The sequence below is a fragment of the Sylvia atricapilla genome, chromosome 6 (assembly GCF_009819655.1).
Source record: "Sylvia atricapilla isolate bSylAtr1 chromosome 6, bSylAtr1.pri, whole genome shotgun sequence".
NCBI lineage: Eukaryota > Metazoa > Chordata > Aves > Passeriformes > Sylviidae > Sylvia > Sylvia atricapilla.
Genome location: NC_089145.1, coordinates 6,756,198 through 6,781,193, shown reverse-complemented (window position 1 = coordinate 6,781,193; position 24,996 = coordinate 6,756,198). Strand labels below are relative to the sequence as shown.

The 24,996-nt window shown below is 41.3% G+C and overlaps 1 protein-coding gene across 2 annotated transcripts in view; it reads right to left on the bottom strand.

Moving 5' to 3' along the window:
• Positions 1 to 24,216, bottom strand: part of NELL1 (neural EGFL like 1) — a 297,295-nt gene extending 273,079 nt beyond the window's left edge. For both annotated transcript variants that reach the window (XM_066320542.1, XM_066320543.1), the window contains exons 1-2: positions 24,090 to 24,216; positions 1,040 to 1,190 (exon numbers count right to left, since the gene is read on the bottom strand). In XM_066320542.1, coding sequence (XP_066176639.1) covers positions 1,040 to 1,190; positions 24,090 to 24,204 — 266 coding nt within the window. In that variant the 5' untranslated portion in view covers positions 24,205 to 24,216. The remainder of the gene's footprint in view (positions 1 to 1,039; positions 1,191 to 24,089) is intronic.
• Between the last annotated feature and the right edge of the window lie 780 nt (positions 24,217 to 24,996).

Genomic DNA, 24,996 nt, shown 5'->3' with positions numbered 1-24,996 from the left:
CTGCCTCCTCCTTCATACACTTTCTCAACAAAAAGAGAAGAAATTGGGCAAACAGTTGAGTATCATGTAAATGATTAAGACATCTACCAATAGGATTTTTTTAAATAGAAATGCTGCAGAATAACTGGTATTAGATCTGAAATGGGAGCAACCAAAAATATCCCATTACTTGTATTACAACAGAAAAGACCAGCACTACTAGTCTTCTATGTGTCAAACTACAGCCTTCAAGGTCCTTCAAGACCTGAGAAATTATCTTAAAAGCACTCACAAAGTTACAAATAGGAGGCTGTTTGATACAACACACACTTTGAAACATCAAAACGTCATTAGAACTGTATTATGAACCATAATATAAAGTATATCTTTTTTTGTTGTTGTTATAAACTGATGTCTGCCACTAAAACAGATAAACAAAGAGACCGCTTTTCCCTCCTACACTGACAACCAGAAAAAAAAAAAAAAAAAAAAAAAGGAAAAGAAAAGAAAAAGGGAGGGGAGGAAGAGACATACATGAAATAGGAATATTGTGTATTTATGCTGGGAAGAAAACAGACACAGTATTATACAGAATCACAAGTAGCTTAATTGCTTAATAGCTTAGTTGGTGAATCTCAAAGAAAATGTATTCTTTTATAATGTTATAAAACATAGTGAAGCAAGAAAAGTGCAAGTTTAACTTTTATGAAAAAGCAAACTCCAGAGCCCATATAATAAACTAGTCAGGAAAATTGCATTACAAGGTTTGTAACTTCCAAAGTGCATTGCATCTATACTACACTGGCTTTGATCTTTCTGTTTAAGTTATTTTACAGACCGGGATACATAAATAATGAATTCCTCCCATAACAAAAAAAAAAAAAAAAAAAAAAAAAAAAAGGACTAGGAAAAAAGTAGCAAACTGCAAACCATGAAGAAAGGTTCTAACTTGCATGTCAGATTTTACACCTACCATTTCAACACATTGTTCAAACAGACCACTGAGCACTCTGCATCTTTTATGTTGCTGCTGTAAGAGAGAGAAACAAATTCCTCTTACCTGTGCTCTAACTCTCGGATGGACAATATAACCCCAGAAGTCGATGCCTTTTGTTGCAGAGTGGCCAGAAAGGTGAACTCACTTTTATTCCGGAAGAGCTGAGTTAACTTCTCACTCACGTGGGGTGCTGCGTGGATTTCTCTTTCTGTATCTAAGAATTGTATTTTTAAAAGGAAAAAAGAAAGGGAAATAACGGTCTAGTAAAAATGCTAAGTCAGAACAATTCAGATTACATTTTTGATTTTCACATCAATATTTTTCAGTTTTGAGAGTCATCTGCCATGGTCCACCACTGCATTTTTTCAGTGAAAAAACCCAAATGCATCTCTGTCAGCATGCCCACTTGTCACTTTGACAAGTTCACGACTGGTCAGACACTGATTTTTCTGATGGATTTCTTGACAGGATGCTGAGCCATTTGTGTCTGCTGCGAGCAGATTAAGTTGCTGTAAATAAGGTGTGCTGCAGTCAGATAAATAGGCCTCTAAATTCTGAGAAATCTCAGGCACTGCCTCTCCCAACACAATTCACCAAGCTCCAGTTTCAGTTTTTACCACTGCCTCTGTTACCACCTGTCCCTCGTACATCACAGGGAACCTGTCCTTGCACAGTGTAAGGCAGAGATGTATTATTGCTAATAATGCTATACGGCTGTGCTCCTGCCTGAGAAATAAATACAAGACATGCTTGCAATCCACGGCTGTTCCAGGGATTTCTCAGTTTAAACAAGCAGAGTATGACAGCTCATACAATATTTATTAAACTACAGCCTGACCAGGCAGATGCAGAAACATTCCAACCTCGCTAATCCTGATGATGTCCAAGCAGCCTTCTCACAGCTGATCTTCTAAGATTCAAACACATCATCTCCCACCACATTCATTCGTAACTCATCCTTTTATTCACTATGCATCATCATTATGAAAGACAATTAACAAGGAAGCAGGGAAATCGTGGCATTTCACCTTCTCCAACCCATTGCCATGTATCTCATGCTGGGCCTTTGTCACACATTTGTGAGACCTGAGCCACTTGCAGTTCCTGGATGTCACAACCAGTTAGAAACCCTGGGTGCTTGCTTTCCAAAGGTTTTACTGTGAAACCAAAAAATGCTGGCAACAAATTTGCAGCTGGTAGAAAACCAGAGAACTCCACTAAATGCTGAGAATCCAGCCCAGCATGCATGATGTAACACACAAAGGAGCGATGAACATTACAATTCAGAATTTCACTGCAGGGGAAAAGAAAAAAGAAATCCCCAACACTATAAAAAGGCCCCATTGTGTCATTAAATGAGGCTTTGCAGACAGAAAGGAGAGAGACTGGCTTGGAAAACAACCTAAAACCTCAAGCACACAGCTACTGAGGGAATGCCATGGACTGAAACCAAATTCCAAGGAAAAGGTATTCAAGCATGTTTGGTAATTGGGTGTCTCAGTTTTTCCTGTGCAGCTCAAAGCCATCCAAATGAGCGTACACACTCAGACTCATAACATGCTTGCACTCTAAAAGGCTCACTGGTGAAAAGTACTACAGTTAGACATCCAAAATCACTAGTCACCACTGAAAAATCTTTGCCAGGGGCTCAAATTCCTCTGATAAAAAAATACAGTGCCCACTTTACATCAACAAACTATTCATCTGTCCAGTGCCACTTTCACCATAGCAGAGGATGAAGCTTCCAAGAGCAGAAATCTTCTCCACTGCCATCATATAGTGGAATAGAAGAATAAACAATGCATCACAGAAGACCAGATGCTGTCTTTATCTATTAGCTTTTGTTATCTGCACTATTATCTTCACCTAGCAGGTGTTATTACTGGTCATAAATATCGTACAGTTTCTTTTTAAAAAGCTGATGCAAGAGATACAAAACTATGTCTCCCACAGGCCCATAAATTCACCAATATCCAGTTTGCTCTCTACAGAAACAGACAACCCACTGGTAGCATGTTCCTAGGCACAAGTAAGACTCAGACGTAGAACGTCCAACACCTGACAGATGAAGATGATTGTAATTTTTTCAAAGTTAAAAACTTCCATATCTTATTTTTTTTTTCTTAAAGGTGTTACAGTTACCAGAAATAAAATGGGACTTTACAAAGCTTTCAAAAATTCTTTCACATGAAAGCACAGGCAGTGCTGTCAGTGGAACATATATGTTTAAACTTCAGTCAAGCCTTGCAAAGTACAACAGCTTCTCATTATAGAAAGGCTCACATCCCACCACCTATCCATCAAATTTTATACAAAAAATACAGGGCTCCTTGCTCAGAATCATCCATGGTTCATCAGTGCACTGACAACTTCAGTTAGAAACATACTTTGAAACATTTTGCCATTCTGTGCCACCTCTTCATAGATAAGAGTATACTAAAACCACAGGAAACACTGATATCTGTTCTCTGTTGATCAGAATCGGTAAGATCCAAAGTTCTGAAATTCTAGAGTGTTGGGTCAAAACTACTGGGTGACAAGTAGTATTTACAGACTGCTTTGGTACAAAGGAGATTATATAACCAGTCTTTTAGAAATTAACCAACTTCTAAGTACAGTTCTATGTATTTATGGAGCAAGTCCAGTCATTACCAGCACCTTGGGACATCCCTACTGCAAGCCAGGTGAAAAATTTACTTGCTGATGCAAAAATGTCTCTAGAAATGCAGTTTTCCACAGCCTGATCTCAGTAACTACAAGGGGGGGCTTTCCCTCTGTTTCTATGACGAGATGGTAAATGCAGACGGACTGGTAAGCTGAGCAGGCCAGCAAGGCTGGTGGGGACCCAGAGGGCACACAGCCTGGGATTCTGGAGCTGAGACTGCCCCAGCGCCCAGCATAACCTGGGCTTGCAACCCTGGAACTCAAATGCTGGGAAGGAGGGGTTTTGAGGACAGCCCAGTGCTACTTGTATCTTCTTTTTCCTGCCAGGGTCAGGATTAAATGCGCAAGACGGTACTTCTTGTTCGGACTTAGATGTTTATTAATTCTTACCTACATTACAGTCTCACAAACCATGAGTTCTACAGCACTTCTAGCTAACAAACTAAAAATGGCCCCTATCTCTCTTTCTCTACAAGGCCTTTTAAGGATAAACTGTCCAATTAAGAAATGACACCTCAATTATTTTTGCTTTTAACCCAATAACCAACCACCTGTGGCCTGCCATGTGGACTTTTCTATCCAATTACAAAATACCATCCAAATCCACGAAGAAGAAGGTGAAAAAGGATGACTGGTCCCTACTCTAAAACCTCCATCTTGCTTTATATATATATTACTATATTCTAAAACCTTAAACTCTATGTTTTCCACCCTATGATATTACACACGTCTATCCAAACTACACACCCATAATCCCAGTGCTAACATTCAATTTTGGAAGCCTTCTCCACGGCCTCAGGTGAAATGCAGTGTTTTCTTGGGGGTCAGTGCCTGTCAGCACAGAAAGTCTAAAATCCTCAGTGACCAGAGTTCCAACAGCCCAGCTCCTGTCCCCATGGCACAGCCCCCCACGCCTCTCAGGCAGGGTCTGTCCTCACACACACCTTCCCCAGGAACGTTGTGTTTGTGGTTTGCTTGATTTCTGCAGAAAATACCATACAAATGAGCTGGGAGTACAAATCATTTAGAATAAGAGCCTTCTATTTTCAGGTAAGTTTTCACACCTCAAAATGAAAAAAAAAAAAAAAAAAAAAAAAAAAAGAAAAATTGAGAATACATACACCCCCTCACCACAGGTGCCTGAAAGGCAAAATAGTTTTTATGCTCTCTATAAAAATAACTGTCTGCTTGTAATGAAATGTCATATTTCCTACATAATATAGAACAATATAGGTTTATACAGCAATCTTCAGTGAAACATTTGCTTCATGCTTGAATGATAATGCAATCTCAGCAAAATAAACAAACACAGATACGACTTTCATATGCCCTTCTATGTGGTTATATTTTCTTAATTTGAAATAGTGACTGTCTGGAGGGTTTTTTAAAACATACCAGAGTGTTTCTAAAATTAAGTGAGGAAAGAAAGAAGGCATACTCAGTCATTTGCAAGTCCAAGAGACAGAAATCATATCAGAGAATCAGGTAAAGGCAACTTTTTACCTTCAGCAGAACAAAAGCACAAGACACACCTATGTCAGAGAGAGCTTATGTGTTGCTTGATTTTAATTCTTTTTTTTTAAGCTATGGATCCAAGGAAGAAACACCAAATAAAAACCAATGGTCCAGTAGGCCAGAATAGAAAATAATAATAATTTAGTTACTACCATCCCCCCTCCTTGGCACCATCTTCCCCACAGCCAGGGGATGCCACCTTGCCTTCTCCTGGATGCCCTGTCCCTTGAGAGCCCATTCAGCCCCTGACCAGCACAGCCCTGCCAAGCTGTCTTGGGTTGCAATAGGTGACCAAAAGTGTGGATTCTATTTGCCATCTGTTGAAACCGGCTGGGGAGATGTTTTCTTTCTCTCTTATATGGCCCATTCCTCGTAACTCCAGGGTGGGAGAGGGTAGGTGCCTTCTGTTACTGGTCCAGCTGTTAAAACCAGCTGGGGCAGTGTTCTTGTCTCTTCCACCACCCATCCTCCCTCCAGGGGGTATCTGCTGTTAATGGGCCGTGGAGGCTCACTGCATGGCTGATACAATTACATCATCCCAGTGGGAGATGCTCCACCCAGGGGAAGGAGCCAAATCTGAGATTCAGAACACCAGGACAACCTGTTTGCACTGGATTTCCTGGAGGAAGACCGGACTCATCTCACCACCACTGGACCCTTCTACAGAATCATCTCTACTCCAACAGATCCACATCTGTCACACCAGGAGGATTTATTTGGACTGCTACCAACAGCCTGGCCAACAGGGTGTCAGGTCATGTTCTGACTCTGTCAGTGTTTCCAGGATTTTTTTTCTGTTTGCCTGGATTTTTTGGTTGGTCATGGGGTTTTTTTACTACTACATTTGTATTTTTTAATACTCGTAGTAAAGAACTGTTATTCCTATTCCCACATCTTCGCCTGAAAGCCCCTTAATTGAAAAATTATAATAATTCAGAGGGAGGGGGTTTACATTCTCCATTCCAAGGGAAGCTCCAGCTTTCCCTGGCAGACACCTGTCTTTCCAAACCAAGACACAAGCCAAAAAGAGCTACAAGAGAAAGGAGCACTCAGGGCTGCCCCGACACAGGGGCTCAGCACCCACAGCACCCTGCCCTACACCCTGAGCCGCACAGAGAAATTTTACCCACAGCTGTAACTATTCACAACACTCACTACCAGCACCTTAAAAATAAGTCCCAACATTTTATTTCAGCGTACGTGTTTATTTCACTTCACCACAAAACCAAATGAATGGCAATGCTGCTCTGGAGCCAATGATGTTAGGCCAAGCTTTACCTCACACATACAAACCGTTCAGGTATTTCAGTGCACGCTAACCCTAAATGCCAAATGGAGTTAGGTACAATAACTCAGGATCAGCATCAGTCCTTAGCTACCCTGATTTAGACCCTCAAGTCACATCTTCCTGTGTGGACTCAATGCTCTATGCATCACCACCTCTAGCAAGTAAAAATTAAAACCTTAGGCTTCTGCCTGCCATTTGTAACCCTGAATACATCAGAAGCCCCAGATAAGAGAAATGAAGAAGGTGGCATCAGCTCTATTAGAAACAGTGCAAGAAAATCACCACCACACAGAAGCAAACAAAATGAGTAAGAGAAGGAAAAGGATAATGCTAGGAAAAAAAGCAAAGGTCTTGCCAAGCTCCCTTTGACAGTGACAACAACATATTGTACAAAGGGAAATATATGACCATTTGGGATGGAATTTTATGTGATGAAAAATGTTCACCAGTTGTTAAAAGCTGTATCCCAATCCATCTGGGGAATAATTTTTCTTTAATATATGCCTCTATCAGAGGAAAAATACTGAAATTCAGTTCTGGATCAACTCATTTTCTAAAGCAATAGGTACATTTTATCATTCATTAGCCTGCTTGAATACCTTTTACTTCCCTTGGCAGAGAACATACTACAGAACACATTGCTTTATTGGTAACTTCAATCATTTTAAAGCTATTTCCTTCAATGTGCTTTCACTAGAACGTTTGAACAGTCACTCTGGACAAGGAAGTAGAAATTAATCCTGCAACAACAGAGAATCTGGATTTAAGCTATAGCAATTAAAGAATTGAATATTACAGCTTTTTGGCTTTTACCTTGCTATGGGCAAAATCCAATAAAACTGAAAATTGTATTTAAAAAACAAACAAACAAACAAAAAATCGTTCCAATGCCCCACTTTTTTTTTTTAAAATTCACCAGCTTCACAAAAATGAAAGCAAGATTAGAAGGATGATCCAAAACTAGCAACTCTCAGTGTAGGCAGATCCTAACAGCTGCTGAGGACGAAAACACACAACAGCATCACAAAAACATTCCTGCTCACTGAAGCAGGTGCTTCACCAAAGCCTCTGACCCAAGTGGGATCCAGCAAACTGACTCCCTTCCTGCACACTGGTCTCACAAAACATCTTTTGAAGAACGGGTAAAAACAAAAAAAACCAACCAAACAAACAAAAAAAATACAAAACTCCAGTGATAAATGCTCATTTCCACTCTTCTAAAAGCACTCCTCAGTCTAAACAGATGCAAAAAGCCCCAGAAGGATGATAATGCTAATTATAGGGATCTTCTCCAAAAAGAATAATTTCACTGCCAAGCAGAGGAATGCTTCAGGTACTTGTCCCTCCCTACCTATCAAGGGCAAAATGTAGATGTCTGCAGATACCACCAATATTTTTTAATTTAATTTTTTTTTTTTTTTAGCTGTGGAGATAAATTCACATAAATTGCTCTTTGTATGCTAAGAAAATAGAAGATTTCACGACATGCTCCTGTGGCAGCAAAAGGCACAGAGCCATGTACATCCCCCAGAGCGCTTTGGGAGCTCAGTTCAGCTATAAGCCCTAAGCCTCCAGACAGCCCACACCATGCTGCAGAGACCCATGTGCCTGCACTGCTCCCACCCAGGCTAAATGATGAGGTTCAACAAGCTGAGGGTACAGCCAATGGACAGTAAATGTAAATTTATGTTAAGCTGGCACTCTGTAGCTCTCTGGGTCCCTGCACTGCAGCAGTGGGGACCAGGAGCACCTGTTGTACCTGCCAGCAACCCAAAGAGAGGGGTCAAAACACCTCACCCTTCTCTGAGAAACCATGCTACCAGGGCGGGCCAGAGAGGGGATGATGCATTCTCATAAGCACGTTTCTGGTTCTGAGTATTCTCGCCAGCAGGAAAGGACACTGTAAATGTCTTTGCCTTGCTAGTTCCACTCAGAGTCAGTAAATGAACAGTAGGAAATCATGTTCAACAGCACAGCTTTCTAAATTATGATTATTCATTGTAAATCACTTCTTACATGTTGCTTCAAACAGTGTTTCTCAAGAATAAGATCCGTCTGCAGCGCAATGCTTGGTGATTTTAATATGCAAGCCTCCTACAGAGATGATGTCTCATTTTAATTATTGTTTCGGTTTAATGGGTTTTCATTAAATTAGAGGATGGAGCAATTACCAGGGTGAACAGCTAATGTCACAAAGGTAAGTTCCCATGACTGTACAGCCAAAGCAGTTCCGCTAGAGAAGGTGGAAAAATAGCATAATTCAATGTAAACTCTGCTTTTGCATCATGCAAAACTACCCCTGGCTATATACGTGCTCATTTATTGCTGTCATTTTGATATACATGTTTGTAAACCAGTTTACAAATAGGTCTCTCCTAACAAAATTCATCTAGCGTTTAAAATTATATATACACATAAATAAAAATCCTTCCAGGAAGCCATTGCAAACCCAGTGCTAAAACTCCAGCTGCCAGGGGCAGGAGAATTTGGAGTCACTGAAGAAATCAGAGAGTACTTATGAAATCACAGTTTCTCCTCAACCACTAATTTAGCTGATGTAGTGGCTTAGTATCAGACTCTTGACTCCTTGAAAATTGCCTTGACTTCAGCACCAGCTAGAGTGACCACACTCATGCTAATTAAGTAGATGTCAGAAGAGTCTTAAGTCCTTCGTTTGCTTTATCAGTGTTTCAAACCGAACCCTGGCAATGGAGTACTCTGGAACAAACAGAGCAGCAGATCCTGCCCATGACCTGGAAGTGAACACCAGCCAAGAGTGAAGGCAGACAGACACCTGTGCTTCTGCAGCCCCAGCCAGCCAAAGGTGCCCAACGTAGCAGATCAACCACACTGGCAAAAAGCTGTAGTAAAACCCATAGCCAGAAAATTCACATGGGCCTCCTACCTCCAGGGCTTTTTCCTTGTCTTTTCCACCCACGTGGGCAGAATGAATGAGGAGAGCGCTGGAGTCACGTCTCCAGCAGCAGGAGGAGAAGCAGCAGCCTGGTCATACTCAAAGCCCAGTGACTGACACGGTCATAAAACTGATGCCTAGGGAAGGCTGACCTCAAACAGAGACTGGACAGAGCCAGAGAATAAAGTAGGGATTTATCGAAAGGCCTCCAAGGATACATACACCCTGGGCAGGACAAAAGCCTGAGCAGGGCTACACCCAAGGTGAACCCAAAATGGTCACAAAATGGACAAATGGTCACAAGGTCTTACATTTTTATAAGTTTTGGTCCATTTGCATATTTGGGTTTAATTTGTCCAATTCCAGCTGCAGGTTGTGAGGTCCCATCCTTCTTGTTCCTCCCTCCAGCCCACCCTTGTTTGTGCTTTTGGGCCTGAAAGTTGTCCTTGGTCTCCAGCAGGAAAAGGATTTGTTTTGTCTCTCTACTCTGTGAAGAGAGCTGACACTTAATACGAGGCTCAGAACTGCACCCCTGGGCAGCACAGAATGTGAAAAAGCTAAAACTTCAGGCATCAAAACCAACTGGCTGCTGCTGTAGACCAAAATCAGACACCTGCAGTCAGCCAAGGGCCTTTGGAGCAGGTTTCCTGCTGCAAACAACAGACACCACCTTGCTGAGACCAGATATCACCTGTTACTCAAGGCAGCTACTTGAACTTATTTCAAGTATTTTAAGCGGCTGCTGAGCTCGTCTCCTCAAGTAGGCTCCGTGGCTTCCTCAAGGGATTCATGCTGAAATCAAGACTGTTTACAAATGGTTGATCCCTTAAATTAAATGCTTCGTTGAAATGCTCCAGAAGTTCACTATCACCAGAAGCACATAATCTGCTCTTAAATCATGTGAGTTAATCAAATTACATGTGTTGTTAGTTAATTAGTTCAGGAGTCGCTGATTGTATCATCTTCTCCACTGTTTACCTACATTAGATAAGGTTATCATGGTGCTGTGCCTATAAAGATTGCTCTTTGCCAGTTTGGAAAATAACAACATTTTAACAGAAAGAACAAGGATTTACACCAGCAACACTGTGAACAGAGCCAGTGGCAACACTGGGAAATTGCAGTAATTGCCAAGAACCACTCCCAGTGTGCTATCCATTTTGCAGGAGTAACACTGGCCACTCCAGGGATCTATTTCAAGAATATATTAAATACTAACGTCACATAAGAATAATGAGCCCCTCAAAAATATGGCTTCATGCAAAAGCAAGCTAAACAATTTTTTCCTCCTCTTCTACAAAGGATTTTCAAGTATGCTTGAAGTAACACAAAAATATTTAGTGATTGCTTTTAAAAAATTATAATCTACACCAAAACTTGACAATATATGTTCTGCATTTGTTTCAAGGAAACTTCAGGTGGTACCAGAAGGTGAGGAGCCCCTCAACCCAAAAATAAGACATAGAAGACAAGTTTTGCAAATAACTACTAACTGTAGGTTTGGTCTTATTTCCTCCCACTATAACTCGAGTGTGTTTGTAATCCAGAAATAAAATATAAGGTTAATAGACCAGAGAGATTGATCCATTCATATTTTTGAATGTAATGTAGTATTTACATGAATTATTTACATGTAATATAACAAACATGTAATGTAGGAAATTATTCTGGTTTCTTATTTAGCATTCTTCCTCCTTCCAGGTAATAATAAATACTGCTCACAATTTATGACAACAATATTTTTAAAAAATCACAAATACTGCTGAAGTGCTTTATGATTCCTAAGTTTACCATGAATTTAAGAGATACAGTCAACAAATAATCCACTTCAAAAAAATTTTTAAGATCCAGATTCCACTGGAGCAGGAGAGAAGCTGAATGTCTAAATTACTCTGACTTTGTTGAAAATCCCAGTCTAACTTCAATGAAGCCATACAGAAATTAGAATTTGCCTCTCTGGTGAAAACTTGCATTCTTAAATGTGTAAACCAAAACACTACTTGAAATAGTTCATTAAAAGGGAAGTTTCAGCTAAGCAGAAATCTGACTGGGTTTCTTGACTGTGGAGAGAGGTTACTATGCCTAATGCAGCTTACAGACCTGGGAGAGCACCTACACATAGGTTTTAATTTCCAGTCGTTTTATCACATGAATAATCCAGCTAAAGACAATCAAATTATCCTTGAAGTTTGAAGCAAGCATATGCTGAAGTGCTCTCTTGGTTCAAAAACTCTCGAAGATTTGACAGTCTAAATAGTTTTTTAATTACTTGTAAAGTGTAGGTCATGTATTGCTAAAATGTTATGATTTCGGGGGGGTTTATACTCTATATATGATTTATACAAGCATTAAACAACATGTGTTTCATGAACTAATTCTCCCTTTTGTTTTCTTCCCCTGAGGAAAAAAAATCACTTCCATGTTATTGCTAAAGCAAATTAAATCCTGAGTGTCTGTTTTATTTATTAACTGCATGATAATAGCATGAGGTATAACACATTTGTCAGAGCCCTTCTCTACTGAAGTATAATTTCTGCTGTCAGCCTCTTTAAGTTTAGATTCAATATTCTAGATGTCTTTGTTTCTTGGAACATACATGGGCACACATTTATATTTTCTTCCAAAATAAGTATAAACGCTATTGGTGAAGTGTTTCAGAACACCCACAACAAAGAACCATAAATAACTAACACACTTAGTCATTCTCCATGAGTTTTAAATGATTTGAGAGATTTAATAATTTCTTTGAAAAAGTCACAATAATAACTGTTTTATCTTTTTACACCATAATTATGATTTGGACCATTGCTTTTCTTATTTCACCCAAGCATACCACAACTCATGAATAAAATATGACAACTTTGATAGCATCCATTGCTGTGGGTTCATCCGTAACAAGAAACGTGATTGGGGTACTAAGAGCTCCCTTTCTCTCCATAAGCCTTTGTTTCTGAAAATAAGCTTTTATTTAAATAGAACTGCTTCGTGTCCCCCTCTTTTCTGCATTTCCTGCCTTTAGCAGTAACACCAGCAATGATGTTTACTTTTTTCTTTAATGATTGCATTTTGAAGCGAATGGGATGGCACGAAGCAAGGTGGGCAGAACATCCCGTCTGAAAGCTGGCACTCACAAGACATCAAAAAACATTAAAAGCAACCCCAGTATCAAAGAACAAAAAGCTAAAGCAGAGGACATGACTTAAATATATGAGAAATGCTATTATAAAATCAAAACACTTTTTTTTTTTTCTTCCTGGCTCCATAATTAGTTACAGTGAAGGAACTCTAAATTTCTTCCACCATTTCCCAACCAAGATTGCTGTAACTAATACTGCAGGGTCCTCCTACCACAGCTTGTCAGTACATTCCCTGAAAAGGCAGGCTTGGGATAAGTGCAATACATGAGGTTTCCAAATCAGCAGCATTTACCAAATTATTCTACAAGTATCATGTTTTAAGGCTGTGCTGCTTTGCTTTCCAAACAGCACGATGAGCATCTGTGGAGACCTCCACAGACCACGAAATATCATGACACATACAGACACAAACCTCGCTCTCCTCCCACACATCTTGGCTTTGTTACTGTCCCCAGAAGAGGCTTTAAAATTTCAGAATTATTATTCACAGGGAGCTGAATTAGAGAGAGAGAGACGGGCAGATATGAATGCCATCTGCACACAGTCCATCTTACAAGCAACAAGTATTGGAACTCCAAGATACATTTTTTATATGTGTTTCGCTCTTAAAAGACCTTTGCTATGTTCCAGTTCATAAAAAGTTTTTAAAAAATGAAAAAGACGACATAAAAGAAGGGGGCTACACCATACTGAACTAAGCTTTTTAACACAAATTTATCTCCTTTGAAGTGTCTGTTCCCACAGATGCCAAAAGGAAACCTCAGAGCTTCAGAGGGGGGAGTCACCTGCAAGGGAAGGCAGACTCTAAAACAGCCCCTGCAGCCACAGTGATCCTAAACTCTTATTCCTATTTACAGTACAGGGGACCCACAGCAAACTCTGCTGTAATACAAGAAACCCTACCACAAAGGAGGGAGGATGGGGAACAAAAAGCTGTATGGAGAGGCTTTTAGGAAGCAAAATCAATTCTGTGCTACACTGCTTACTGCTCTAAAATAGTGATTCACAGATCCCTGTCATCAGAATTACAGGACCAACTATGCTATTTTAGCAGATATGCAACTTATAACTAAGGATATCATCTCGCGTTGCAATGGGCATCAGGTGCCAAAACCAATTTTTGCCTATTTTATAAAAATAAAAATAAAAACCTAATGCACTCTGTATCCTTGGATAGGCCACAAAAGGCAAGGCAATCACATGATATAGCACCAAAAAGTCAGCACAAGTATGGCATGAATACTTCATGCCATCTATGTGGTGAAAATGAAAAAGTAGCAGAAAAAGCATCACCCATTGAGTGTCATTTATACACCCACACCCCAAGACTATTCTAGAATTTGGCACAGGAGAAGTAGGTGGAGAGAGATCTCAAGTAGCATCTAATCTTTATTCTTGATAAATAGTTCAAGACAGCAGGATTTTTCAACACAGGAAACAGTTCATGCTTGCCTCCTTCATCCTAATGAAGGATGTATCTGTCTTTGTGTACTTCTTTAAGGTGCAAAACCTTTAAAAAAAAAAAAAAAAAAACCCAAAACCTTGTGAAAGTAATTTCAAATAACACTACTTCCTTTCAGGCAAAAGATGTAGCTGCGTTTAGAAGTAATTTAATCAAGTAGGCTGAATGTAAATATTTTTCTCAGTTATTAACAAGTTTCTACTAAAATTGGTTTAAAATCCAAGATAGGACCACCCTTAGGGTCAAAATACACGATAACAGGCCACTTTGCTTCATTGCCTAGAGTAAGAATCCACTTCTTTGAGCACTGCTTTTCCCATCCTCTGCATTTCAAGCAGTTTTAGCTCAGCAGTGCTCTAGTAATGCTCCACTTCTGCCCTCTTCCAGCATCCATCCAGCAACCCAGAGCTGCAACACGAGCTGCAGGGGCTTGGGCAGGATTCTTTAGCCAGGACCATTCAGAGACTTGCCCCAAAGCAGCACCATTCACCTCTGCTTCCCCCCAACTCTGACAAGCACACGGGCCCATCTGACAAGAATATTCTTACTCTGCTTTAATAACTATTTACCAAACAAGAGCTAATTACAGTATGATGTGACTTAAGAGTATCCATTTGCCAAAATCTTTCAAGGAAAAAGGCCGGTTTTGTTGTATTCCTATTTTGAAGAAGATACAAGACACTCCAACTGTTAGTCTTACTTTTACTGAGTGACTTTCACTGTAAGGACCTGGATGCTCACATGGTGTGGAACACTGTTACTAGCAGTATCAGAAACTAACTTCTGCATCCTCATCTCAGCCCGTTAAAAAAGCAAAGAACTTTTCTTTCCTTCCTGCTTATCTTCATGACAGGACTTTGTCAACAGGTTGCCAGAAGCATTCAAGGCTTTTATAGCACACTACAGAAGTACTTATCCCACTTTCCCCTCTGTAGTTACCATTGTGGCAAATGAAGATAGACAAGTAGCACAATTATTGTCTCCCAGGAAAGCAAAAAAATAACTGTCAAGGGCAGAGGCACTGTGTGCTCACAACTCTCTCCTAATCATTATAGACATGATGGGAAATCCAAAAAAATGTCAAGTAACAGAAGGCAGAATGACAGCATTCAGGACAGGGGGAAGACAAAGAAAAAGTAGAAATTGGTCACTGTTGTCTAATGGGACTAGGTTTCTGTTTTAGTCTACACTTACTTGGAAGCAGGAGTGTTTTAAACATGAGAATTTTGAATGAGAAACTGTGAAATTATTTACAAGCTATACTTCCATATCAATATGCTGGAAAAATTTTACACTTAGACAAGTTTCTAATATAATTCAAATATTAAACAAGAAACAGCCAAGACAGGATGGGTATAGAAGAGTATTTTTAAAACTACCTCTGGGAACTGACAAAGTTAATAGTAGTTTATGTATCTTCAAAGCCTCAAAGCATTGTTTAATAATTATGTCTCAGGTGATCTTTAATTTCCTCCATTGAAGATGATTCATCTCACTCAACCCCTCCCAGCTCATTGTATTCAATTCCAGATTATCTCTCTGTTCTGAAAATGGTTTTTGCAAAGGAAAAAATGAACACTAAGACTAACCATTTAATTGAAAGAAAAAAATTGCATTGTGTATACAAAACACATTAAAAGATTAGCTATATTAAAATATACAAATTTCATTTATAAGTTAGGCAAATGTTCGAATTAAAGTATCACAGGAAATCTTTGCTCAACCCTCTGGGGATGAATATCCCAAAACCTTTCTTAATTGTAAGATCACAGAATCAGTGATCACAGATCACAGTCAGTGCACAAAGTAAAGAACAAAAAATAAAAACTATTTAACAAACAAGGATCTTAAGTTTTGTTTTATTTTTATTATTCAAGGCTCACCTTGAACAGTAAAACCACCATATTCAATTCCTTCTCTGAAAGCAGAACATACCATGACGAAGCTAATTATTCCAGCCCAGTATTTGAGCCTCCTACAAATACTAATGAATTCTCCATACCACTGTTGTTAGAGGAAAGGGCATTAGCACCTCGATTTTACAGGTGAGCAACACAGCAAAAGCAAGGTTCTAATTCAGTGATACAAACTCCCACATTACCCAAGCTGCATCCTCCAAAAACATTTGTTAAATATATAAGCACACATCATGGCAACTTGACAGCAACACCAAATCCAAACTTTCTGTGCTTTTCCTGATAGTGCTGCCTTGTACCATAAACCTTTGCTTAATCCTACTCTCTTGGCCCAAGACTGCAGTCTTTGTGCTCCCCACCCAGGCCACAGCTCCGTGCCTCTCTCCAGGCTGCTTTTCCCAGCTGCTGCGCAGGGGAAAGCTCCCCATACCATGCTCTTGGTCCCTGCACATCTCTCCCTCTTCCCTCAAGTTAAAGTCCTTGTATTGTCCTTGGCCAGAGTTTTCCTGCTTCTTTCTCAGCCTCCAGCTCCTCCACACAGCTCTTTCTCCCCTCCACATGCCCATCTGAGGCTGTTTCCTCACCCTACCTGCCAGAGTTCACCTCACCCAGCTCCATTCACCCATGGGTCCAGCACCAGCCTGCGTGGCTCCTGGCTCCAGGGCAGCCTGCTCATCCCAACCACATCATGGTCACACTCACTCCTTGGCACTGGACTTCCAGCCTTAAGTCCCTCTCATTCCCAAAGAGCCTGCTCATCCCAACCACATCACTGGCACTTCCACACTCACTCCTTGGCACTGGATTCCCAGCCTTAAGTCCCTCTCATTCCCAAAGAGCCTGCTCATCCCAACCACATCATTGGCAACTCCACACTCACTCCTTGGCACTGGACTTCCAGCTTTAAGTCCCACTCATTCCCAGCTTCTACAGAGGGAAGGGATGAAAAGCAGGGAAGGAAGGGGTGAAAAGCAGGACAAGCACTCAAGACCCCAAGAAGAGATCAAGGCTTGCTGATGGACACAAGCCCAGAAACCATCTCCATCAGAGATGGAGATTCACCAAGTCCCAGTCTCCTCCACCCTGCTGGAGCAGCCAGCCCAGCTGTTGGCATTCTATTCAAATTTTTATTTCAGCAGTGTTTCACACAGAAGCTCTGACAAAGGGCTGACACCTCCAGGATGGTGGGCAGCTGCCACAGCTCCTGAGGACCAGGCTGGAGTTTGGAAAAACAGGGGAATGTCTCGAGGGATGAGTGTGGAGTGCCAGTGAGGATCCCACTCTCCCTCCAAGGGATGGGCTGCGCCCTATTTCTCACAACCCCACAAGCCTCCACCATAGGGACAGACACACTGGCAGAAGAGGTGTCTGTGGTTGCCTTCAGAGCCAGCCAGCCCTGAAAGCAGGTCAGCTTTGAGTAAACCACCAATTCTGCCATGCCTAGGTGAGAGGGGGATCCTCAGAAGGGATACCTCAGTGGAAAGCCAAGAGAAACAGACAAAGATAAGCACCAAGGCATGCTACCACACCTGGATGTTACCACATGATGGGGGCAAAGAAGCTGATCCACGCCTCAGTTGTCAAGGTGTTTTTACTGACACATACAAAGGCTTTTTATCTGATGGCATCTGCCTCTCCCTCATGAACTCCCAGGACAGGCAACACAGGGGTAAAACCCCAAATTTACCCATCCCTGGTGGGCAACCTACCAATCCTCTGGTAGGAACCAGAGCAGGCCTACACAGCATGATGGATCAATGGCAAAATGCCTCACTCTGACCTCCAAAAAATAAAATAAAAGCTCACAAGTTCAAGGAGCTTGCAGGGTTTCCACAAAGATGAACCTCTGTGGTGAGCTGCAGGACACCTCTGTGAGGGGACAATACTGCTGGTTCTGGCCAGCCCCACCTCAGAGAACAGCTCAGCCCCACAGCACAGTGTATTTTAAAAGGGGGAAAAGAAAAATATCTCGTCCAGCTGGAAGAGAGCAGCTGCACAAGTCCAAGGGACAGCGGCAAGACCTGGTGAAAAAAAAAAAAAAAAACCACAAAAAACTTTCTAACAGTGCAAGGCTCATCAGCTGCTTTGCCAACTGTCCCAAAGCACATGAAGGAGGGGGCTGCCAGCAGCCTCAGCTATGCCCAGAGGCTGTGCCCCCAAAACCCCAGCATTCCCACAAGATGGGACATTTGGATACACCATCATGGACAAGGTACTAGAGGTACTCTCTCCCATGACAGCTGAAGGCAGAACTAAGATTTTCAGCCGTCACGTTGTGCCTTCCTAATTTTTCCACTGCTGTAAGGTTTCTGCTCTGTAAAAACAATACTGCTGATAGTTTAATATTTGCTATAAACTTAGCAGGAGAGATCCCACAAAAAGCAATGACTCTTGTCTCATTACCTCATGTAAAGAGGGACTGACGCCTGAATTCCAAAATTAAAGTTTATCTCGCCTACTCACTGCAGACCTCCCACCACCTGCCCCAGGAAGGGTAATGACATGTTTCCTCCCTGAGTTGTTATCTGCTCCCTCTCATCCAGTCCCTGACTATTTTTTGAGCTCTACAGCTCGCACACCTTGCACATTATGCTGGCATAACAGAGTTTAACACTTCAAGTGGATTAAAACCTTGGCCATAGCACCCAGGCCACTGAGACTGAAGGTGAGAAGTTAAGCAAAGATGGACAAAGGCAGCAGCCTTCACCTGGCCTTGGAATGCAGTGAGCACAGCTCAGCGCTAGGCTGCTGCCCCAAACACATTGCCAGGGCACAAGAATCATATCCTGAAGGCTGTCCTACCAGAAGCATTCCTGATAAAAAGGGTGTGCATGTCCACTCTCGAGGACAAGCTCAACTGAGGCAGTTGTTCTTATCCACCAATCTCAAAACATGACAAAGTTGGCCAGCATTCAAACATCTTTAAGTTCAGCACTTGCAAAACCTGAGATTCCTAGAGTGGAATCTGGAAACACTTCTACTCTCCAAGTGAGGAATTAGTCTAAAAAAAGACAGGACTCACAAAACACTGAAGGAAAACACCAACAGAGAGGATTGCACTTCATCTGGAAGCTCAAGAGTCTTCTGGGAGGCACCTCTATCCACCTCAGAAGTGCAGCTTTGATCTCTCTTTTGGCCTGAAGCAGGACAGCCCTTTTGTTTCAGGAACTCAACAAGTTTTACTCTTTTTCTCACAAAAACATCACCTTTCTCTGTGCTTTAAGATACTTGTTATTCTTTCACCTTTCCTGTTGGAGCTACGACTGTATAGAAAAGAACTCAGCAGTCTCTAGTACAAAGTGGGAATAAGGAGCATGACTGAATTCTGTGCTGCAGGAGCTCCAGGCCAAGTGTTTCTCTTAAAAATCCAGTGGCTCCTTAATACAAGTCAAGAAATGGTCAAGAACAAAGCACTGTAGATTTCCAGACTCCAAACAGCACTCAGTGGTTTCCTTTGCTGCGTGCTAAACATAGTATACACAGTAAAAAGACTATTCCTAATTTAAAGGCTAAGTTGATAAAATAGTGCCAGATTGCTAGGAAAGAAAACAGCAAAGCCTTAATAAACTTTTGGGGGCTGGGGGAAACTGTTTCGTTAGTAAAGGCTTTAAGTCTCTGTTAGCTCAAAAGAGATCTTGCAGGGAGAATTAAAAAGAAATAGGCATAGCTGACAGGTTGTAAAAGGAATAAAATTTTACTTCCACAATAAGAACTGAGCATGGAACAAAAGTTAGACTGGTTAAAGTAATCACATAATTCGATGGCTAGGCTAAAAACTGGTCTGCCTCTACCTAGAAACAAGATGACCAGTTAACATCTTCTTGCTTTATTTATCATCAGAGCTTTCCTCTGCCACTGAATGAGGATCATGAGAAGTCAAAGTCAGGACAAGCCCTACTTCCCTGCTATCTGAAACAGAGAACAGGACTGAGCCCCACCAAGGGAGTCACAGCTTAGGGTCTCTAAGTGTAATACAATTTACAGTATAATCCTGTTCTGATCCTGCACACTTTTCATGCCTGTAAGATACTAGGTGTAGATGTCTTACACTCAGTGTTCGTAAGATGCGACTGTAAGACATTAGGTGGAAAGTTCCTATTTTCAACGTATTTGTTTAAGGCAGATTTCCCACCCACTCCTAGAACCATCTCCTTCAAGTCATTTGCCTCCTGGCTGGAGAAGATGTGGCCCAGACACCAGGGTCTTGAGTGCCTCATTCCCAAGAGCACTCATCACAAATCTCCACTCACCCGCCTCTGCCCCTTCATGCTAGAGCAACTCATCTGCCCACATTTTCCCCCTCTCCTGTGTGTAAAAATTGATAAAAAATAAATAATTACGACACCAGAATGCTAGGGAACTTCAGAATCAGACTGCAGCATTCCAATTATGAGTGTATATCTACATTTCCTCTAATGTACATTGTCAGCACCTACACTGCCTTTTTTTTTTTTTTAATTTCCTCATCCCCATTTCACAGAGAATGGAATTGAAACATACAAATAATGGACCTGATCAATCAAAAATCCAGCGGAAATACTCTAACAATCGAAGTCCATGCCCAGCAGGACCACCCAGATGAGTACACTTAATCATAGGTTTCTGTGCTTTTCTGAATTAGGAACAGATTTGCTTGCCCTAAGGCAACCCACATCTCTCAACTGCCACTTTGGTTCCACCATGCTGTCACACAATTTGCAACAGAGCCAAATTTGTTTCTTTGCCCATGAAACTGTTTCACACAGAAATCTGAAATTTAGCTGTTAATACCAATATTATTTAAAAATCAGAATATCCCATCAGCTTTACTGGGATGGTCTCAGACTGAAATCAAAAAATCTTCCAAGAAAAGTCTTTCTGCATTTTCTCTAGGATAAATTAAATCATGACATCACTCCCCAGAAACTCTGTAACAACACCATGCCACTTATTGTAAGAGAGCTATCACTGATCAAAAAGTCTAACTAAAAAAAGTATTTTCTCTTTCTTTTGCACGTATCTTCATACCACCCCCTCTTTTCATTTCTTCTGTCTGCCTCCAAAGGCATCTGAAAGAATGCTCAAAACTTACAGAGCTTTATCTTTCAAACAGTTTAATTCACAGAAAAACAATCTTGCTTACGAGAAGATTCCATATTTTCCTGGGCTTACCCTGGACACAAAACTGTCTGGGCTGGGGGAAAAGGACCACTTCTCTACTTCCAAGATGCAAACTCGCTGGGACACGCAAAAGAACACTCTCAATTTGAACAGCTCCAGCATAGCCATTTTAGAAAATTCATCTCACAAGGCAGAAAATGTTCCACGGGGAGGTTTTATGTAAGCTCAGAGCCCTGATACACGCTGTCAAAGGCGGCAGGCAAAACTGTCACTGCAAAAACCACATGCCAAAGAACACACAAACTCTCTCTTTTCCTACTCTAGGGAATCCTCAGCAGTGAAAGCCCACATGGGAAGAGGTCTTCTAATGTGGCCCCTTGTGCAGCAATCATCCTGCCAGGTGAACCACGTCCTGCTGATGCCTTGGGCAGGCTGATCTCAAACAGAGACTGGACAGAGCCAGAGAATAAAGTAGGGATTTACTGAAAGGCCTCCAGGATACACCTTGGGCAGGAGCCTGACCAGGGCTACACCCAAGGTGGACCCAAAATGGTCACAAAATGGCTGAATGGTCATGAGGCCTTACTTTTTATAAGTTTTGGTCCATTTGCATATTGGGGTTTAATTGCCCAATTCCAGCTGCAGGTTGTGAGGTCCCATCCTTCTTGTTCCTCCCTCCAGCCCACCCTTGTTTGTGCTTTTGGGCCTGAAAGTTGTCCTTGGTCTCCAGCAGGGAAAGGATTTGTTTTGTCTCCCTGCTCTGTGAAGAGAGCTGACTGACACTGAATATGAGGCTCAGAACTGCACCCCTGGGCAGCACAGAATGTAAAAACATGAAAGCAAAAACTTAAGGCATCACCGCCCTGCCCAGAGGCTCCAGGGCCACCCTGGAGCAGTGAGGCACAGCACACGACCTACTCACACCTTGTAGAGATGAACCAGAGCAGGACTCTGCTGAAAGGACCAGGCCAGAACAGCTGGCCCAAGAGGATATATTAATTTTGAAACTAAGCACTCACTTCCAGACTTTTCTCTCCTCTGGGAGTGTCATGTTGGACAAGGGGGGTTTTTGTCCATCTCTGTGGGAGAAAGACTTACTTCTGTCTTAAGACATAGCAGCTGCCCAGACATTGCTCCAAGTTCTGTACTCGTTTTACCGTGTGGCAAGATGAAAATCAAAACTGAGTATCTCCTGGTTCCAGCCAAAGGACCTGGCCCACAGCCAGACTGCAGCTGTAAAGTCAGTCACCTCTGTTCAAGGGAGAAGTAAAGTAAAAGGGAATCCATACAGCTGCCAACACACTGCTGACATTTAACAAACAGCAGAGAGGAACAAGGAGGGAAGAAGACAACAGAGCAGCCTCAGACTTCCATCCCACATGACAGCAAAGGCTTTCAGTCTTCTCTCAACCCAAGGGCTGATGAGCTTAATTGAAGAGAGTAATTTTCCTGAGCCACCTTCCTGGAAGTTTTATTCTAGAGGCAATAATCAAGAATAGGGCTATTCCTGCTCTGGAAATTAAAGAAAGCTTTATGTACCTAACTATAGTCTTCATATTATTTATTCATTTCATACAGTGAATGTTTGTTTATTGCTTCCCATGAGCATCTATCTTTCAGCTTATCTGTTTGTATGAATTTTGTAAGTTCCATCTTTTTTACACCAGTCCTAAGTTCCTTAACTACAGATGAAAAGAACAGAATATGCAAAACATCTTCACCATTAGCCTTTCAAAGCTACTTTCAGCATCAATGGTCTCAGTCCAAGTCCTAACAAACACATCTTGGACTTCTTCCCTACAGCTCCGACCATCAGTCTGTGAAAACTCACCACAAGAGCTCATCAGTGTGGTTGCAATCAGCTGCATGGAATAGCAATTCGAATTACTAACATATTTAGGCCACTGCAGTCCTTAGAGGAATGGCTATACTTCAGCATTGTTTGTCCATAACACACAAATTTTGATACTCTGGACTCAAGAGTATCAAAAGAAAAATAATTGGTATCTTTAAATGAAGAGAATCAACACCACTCTTCTGGACACTAATTTGGGAACAAGTGAAAATTAAGCTGCTTGTTGTATCATAAAAAACAGGAAACAAATCCTGAGGTGGTCTCCAGAAGCCTCTCTACTCTGACTCCTAAATTTGCCTTGGCCAGATAAAGAATGAACTAAGATATAGACACACTTCCTCTATTATTTACAGTGAAGTCAGCTAGCACTGCAGATCCAGAACTGAAGCTAAGTGAGATCATAATCATTTGCCTCTAAAAACAGCTACAGAAGACAGATAAGAAAAAGGAAGCCACTAAAATGCACACTTCAACACTGAGTAAAGCACAGTAAAGAAAAAACACAGGAGATCTCCACAATAAAAATGTTTCTGACCCGTGCTTTAATTCACATGTTAATCTCAAGTCATATAAATGTCTCTCTTGCCTAATTAGCATATTGTAGCAACTCAGTGGTTCCACCCCATGGGACATTCTCCCTCAATCTAGACCTTACTTAAATACATTGCAAAACTACATCCAGAATTTCACTCAGTAAAAATACAAAAGAACCAACATCATTTTAAAACACTTCACAAACTTTATGTTAGAATACTTAATGAAGGGGGGAAAAAAACCCTCCAAAGTGACTGAGCCAGTCCTTGACACTCAGCTTGGGCACTTAAATACAAAAGTGTTCTCTTTGGCCACTTGACCAGTTTTCACAAAGTTGATGAAAGACTTGCTACATGACCAATCAATGTCAACACATGAGATGCCTTCTCATAGTTACACAGCTTTAGCTGTGTGTCTCTCTGCATGTATACGATCACAGAGAAAAAAAAACGCACAAGTCTACCCATTGGAACCACTCTGATATATTTAGTGAGAAATAAATATTGGGGAGTACTGAAAACCTACCCAGAAATACTTCCCTAAATTCCCTTGTAACTACCTGACAGCACATACACACAGAAAGAAATCATCTGTATTTCAAGAAATAGAAATAAAGGAAAGCAATAGTTAAGTAAGACCACCATTACAGGGAATCACTTAAGCATCAGAGCTCTTCTGAGCTCATGCAGACAAAAATGAGATAAGAAAACTGAGGATGTTTCTCTCACCTTGGAATAAAAATGCTTTGCTGGCATTGTGCAGTCCTGACACTTGTGTTACCCCCAGCGTTGTATTCACCAGATCCAGCTCTGTGATGATATCAATTTGTAAGTCAGGATCCATTCCAAATCCTACAGCTGTTGGAGGCAGAGAGAGTTAGATCAATTTTTATTTCAAATCAGGTAATGGAAAGAATAGAGAAGAATATCTAGCACAGACTTTTCTAGTACCTTCCCACTCACACACACATTGTACACAGTAATTACTTATAAGACAGTAACTGTGCTGCAGGAAAGAGAAGATATTCTATTCCAAATCTTTCAATTAAACTATTTCCTTCCCAGAGATTTTACTGTGCACGTGTTAAAACACTCTAAAGCTGATACATTTATCCAGTACCTTCATAAGGTTAAAGAGCAATAAATAAAGAAAAAGCATAACCACCTATGCAAAACAATGAGAGAGATTTGCAGCACTCATCTCTCGGCCACACTATTTCCAGGGAGATGTAAGGAATAAAAATTCCTCTCACGTTTCCTGTTTAGCTGTGACCAACTGATGAGGCCACCAGCTCATCACCTCAATGTAATCCATTTTCCCAGCTGGACCAAAGGACCCTGGAGCAGATATGGAAGCACAGCAAAGAACATCCTCCTGTAGACTAAGAGCCTCAAGTGGCTCACCAGTGTGAGCTTCTGAAGCACCCCTCTGCTGTTGCCAAAGCCCACCTACAAACAGCACACACTCACCCACCCAAACCAGCTGCAGCACCTCTGGGCTGCGGGAGCACCTACTGGAAAAGCACAAATCTAAACCTGAAATTCATAAAAGGCTTATGCCCAGCAAAAGCCTGGGTACTCTTCAGTCTAGTAGGGACCTGATGGGATTGACATAAAACACACAGACTCAAGAAGT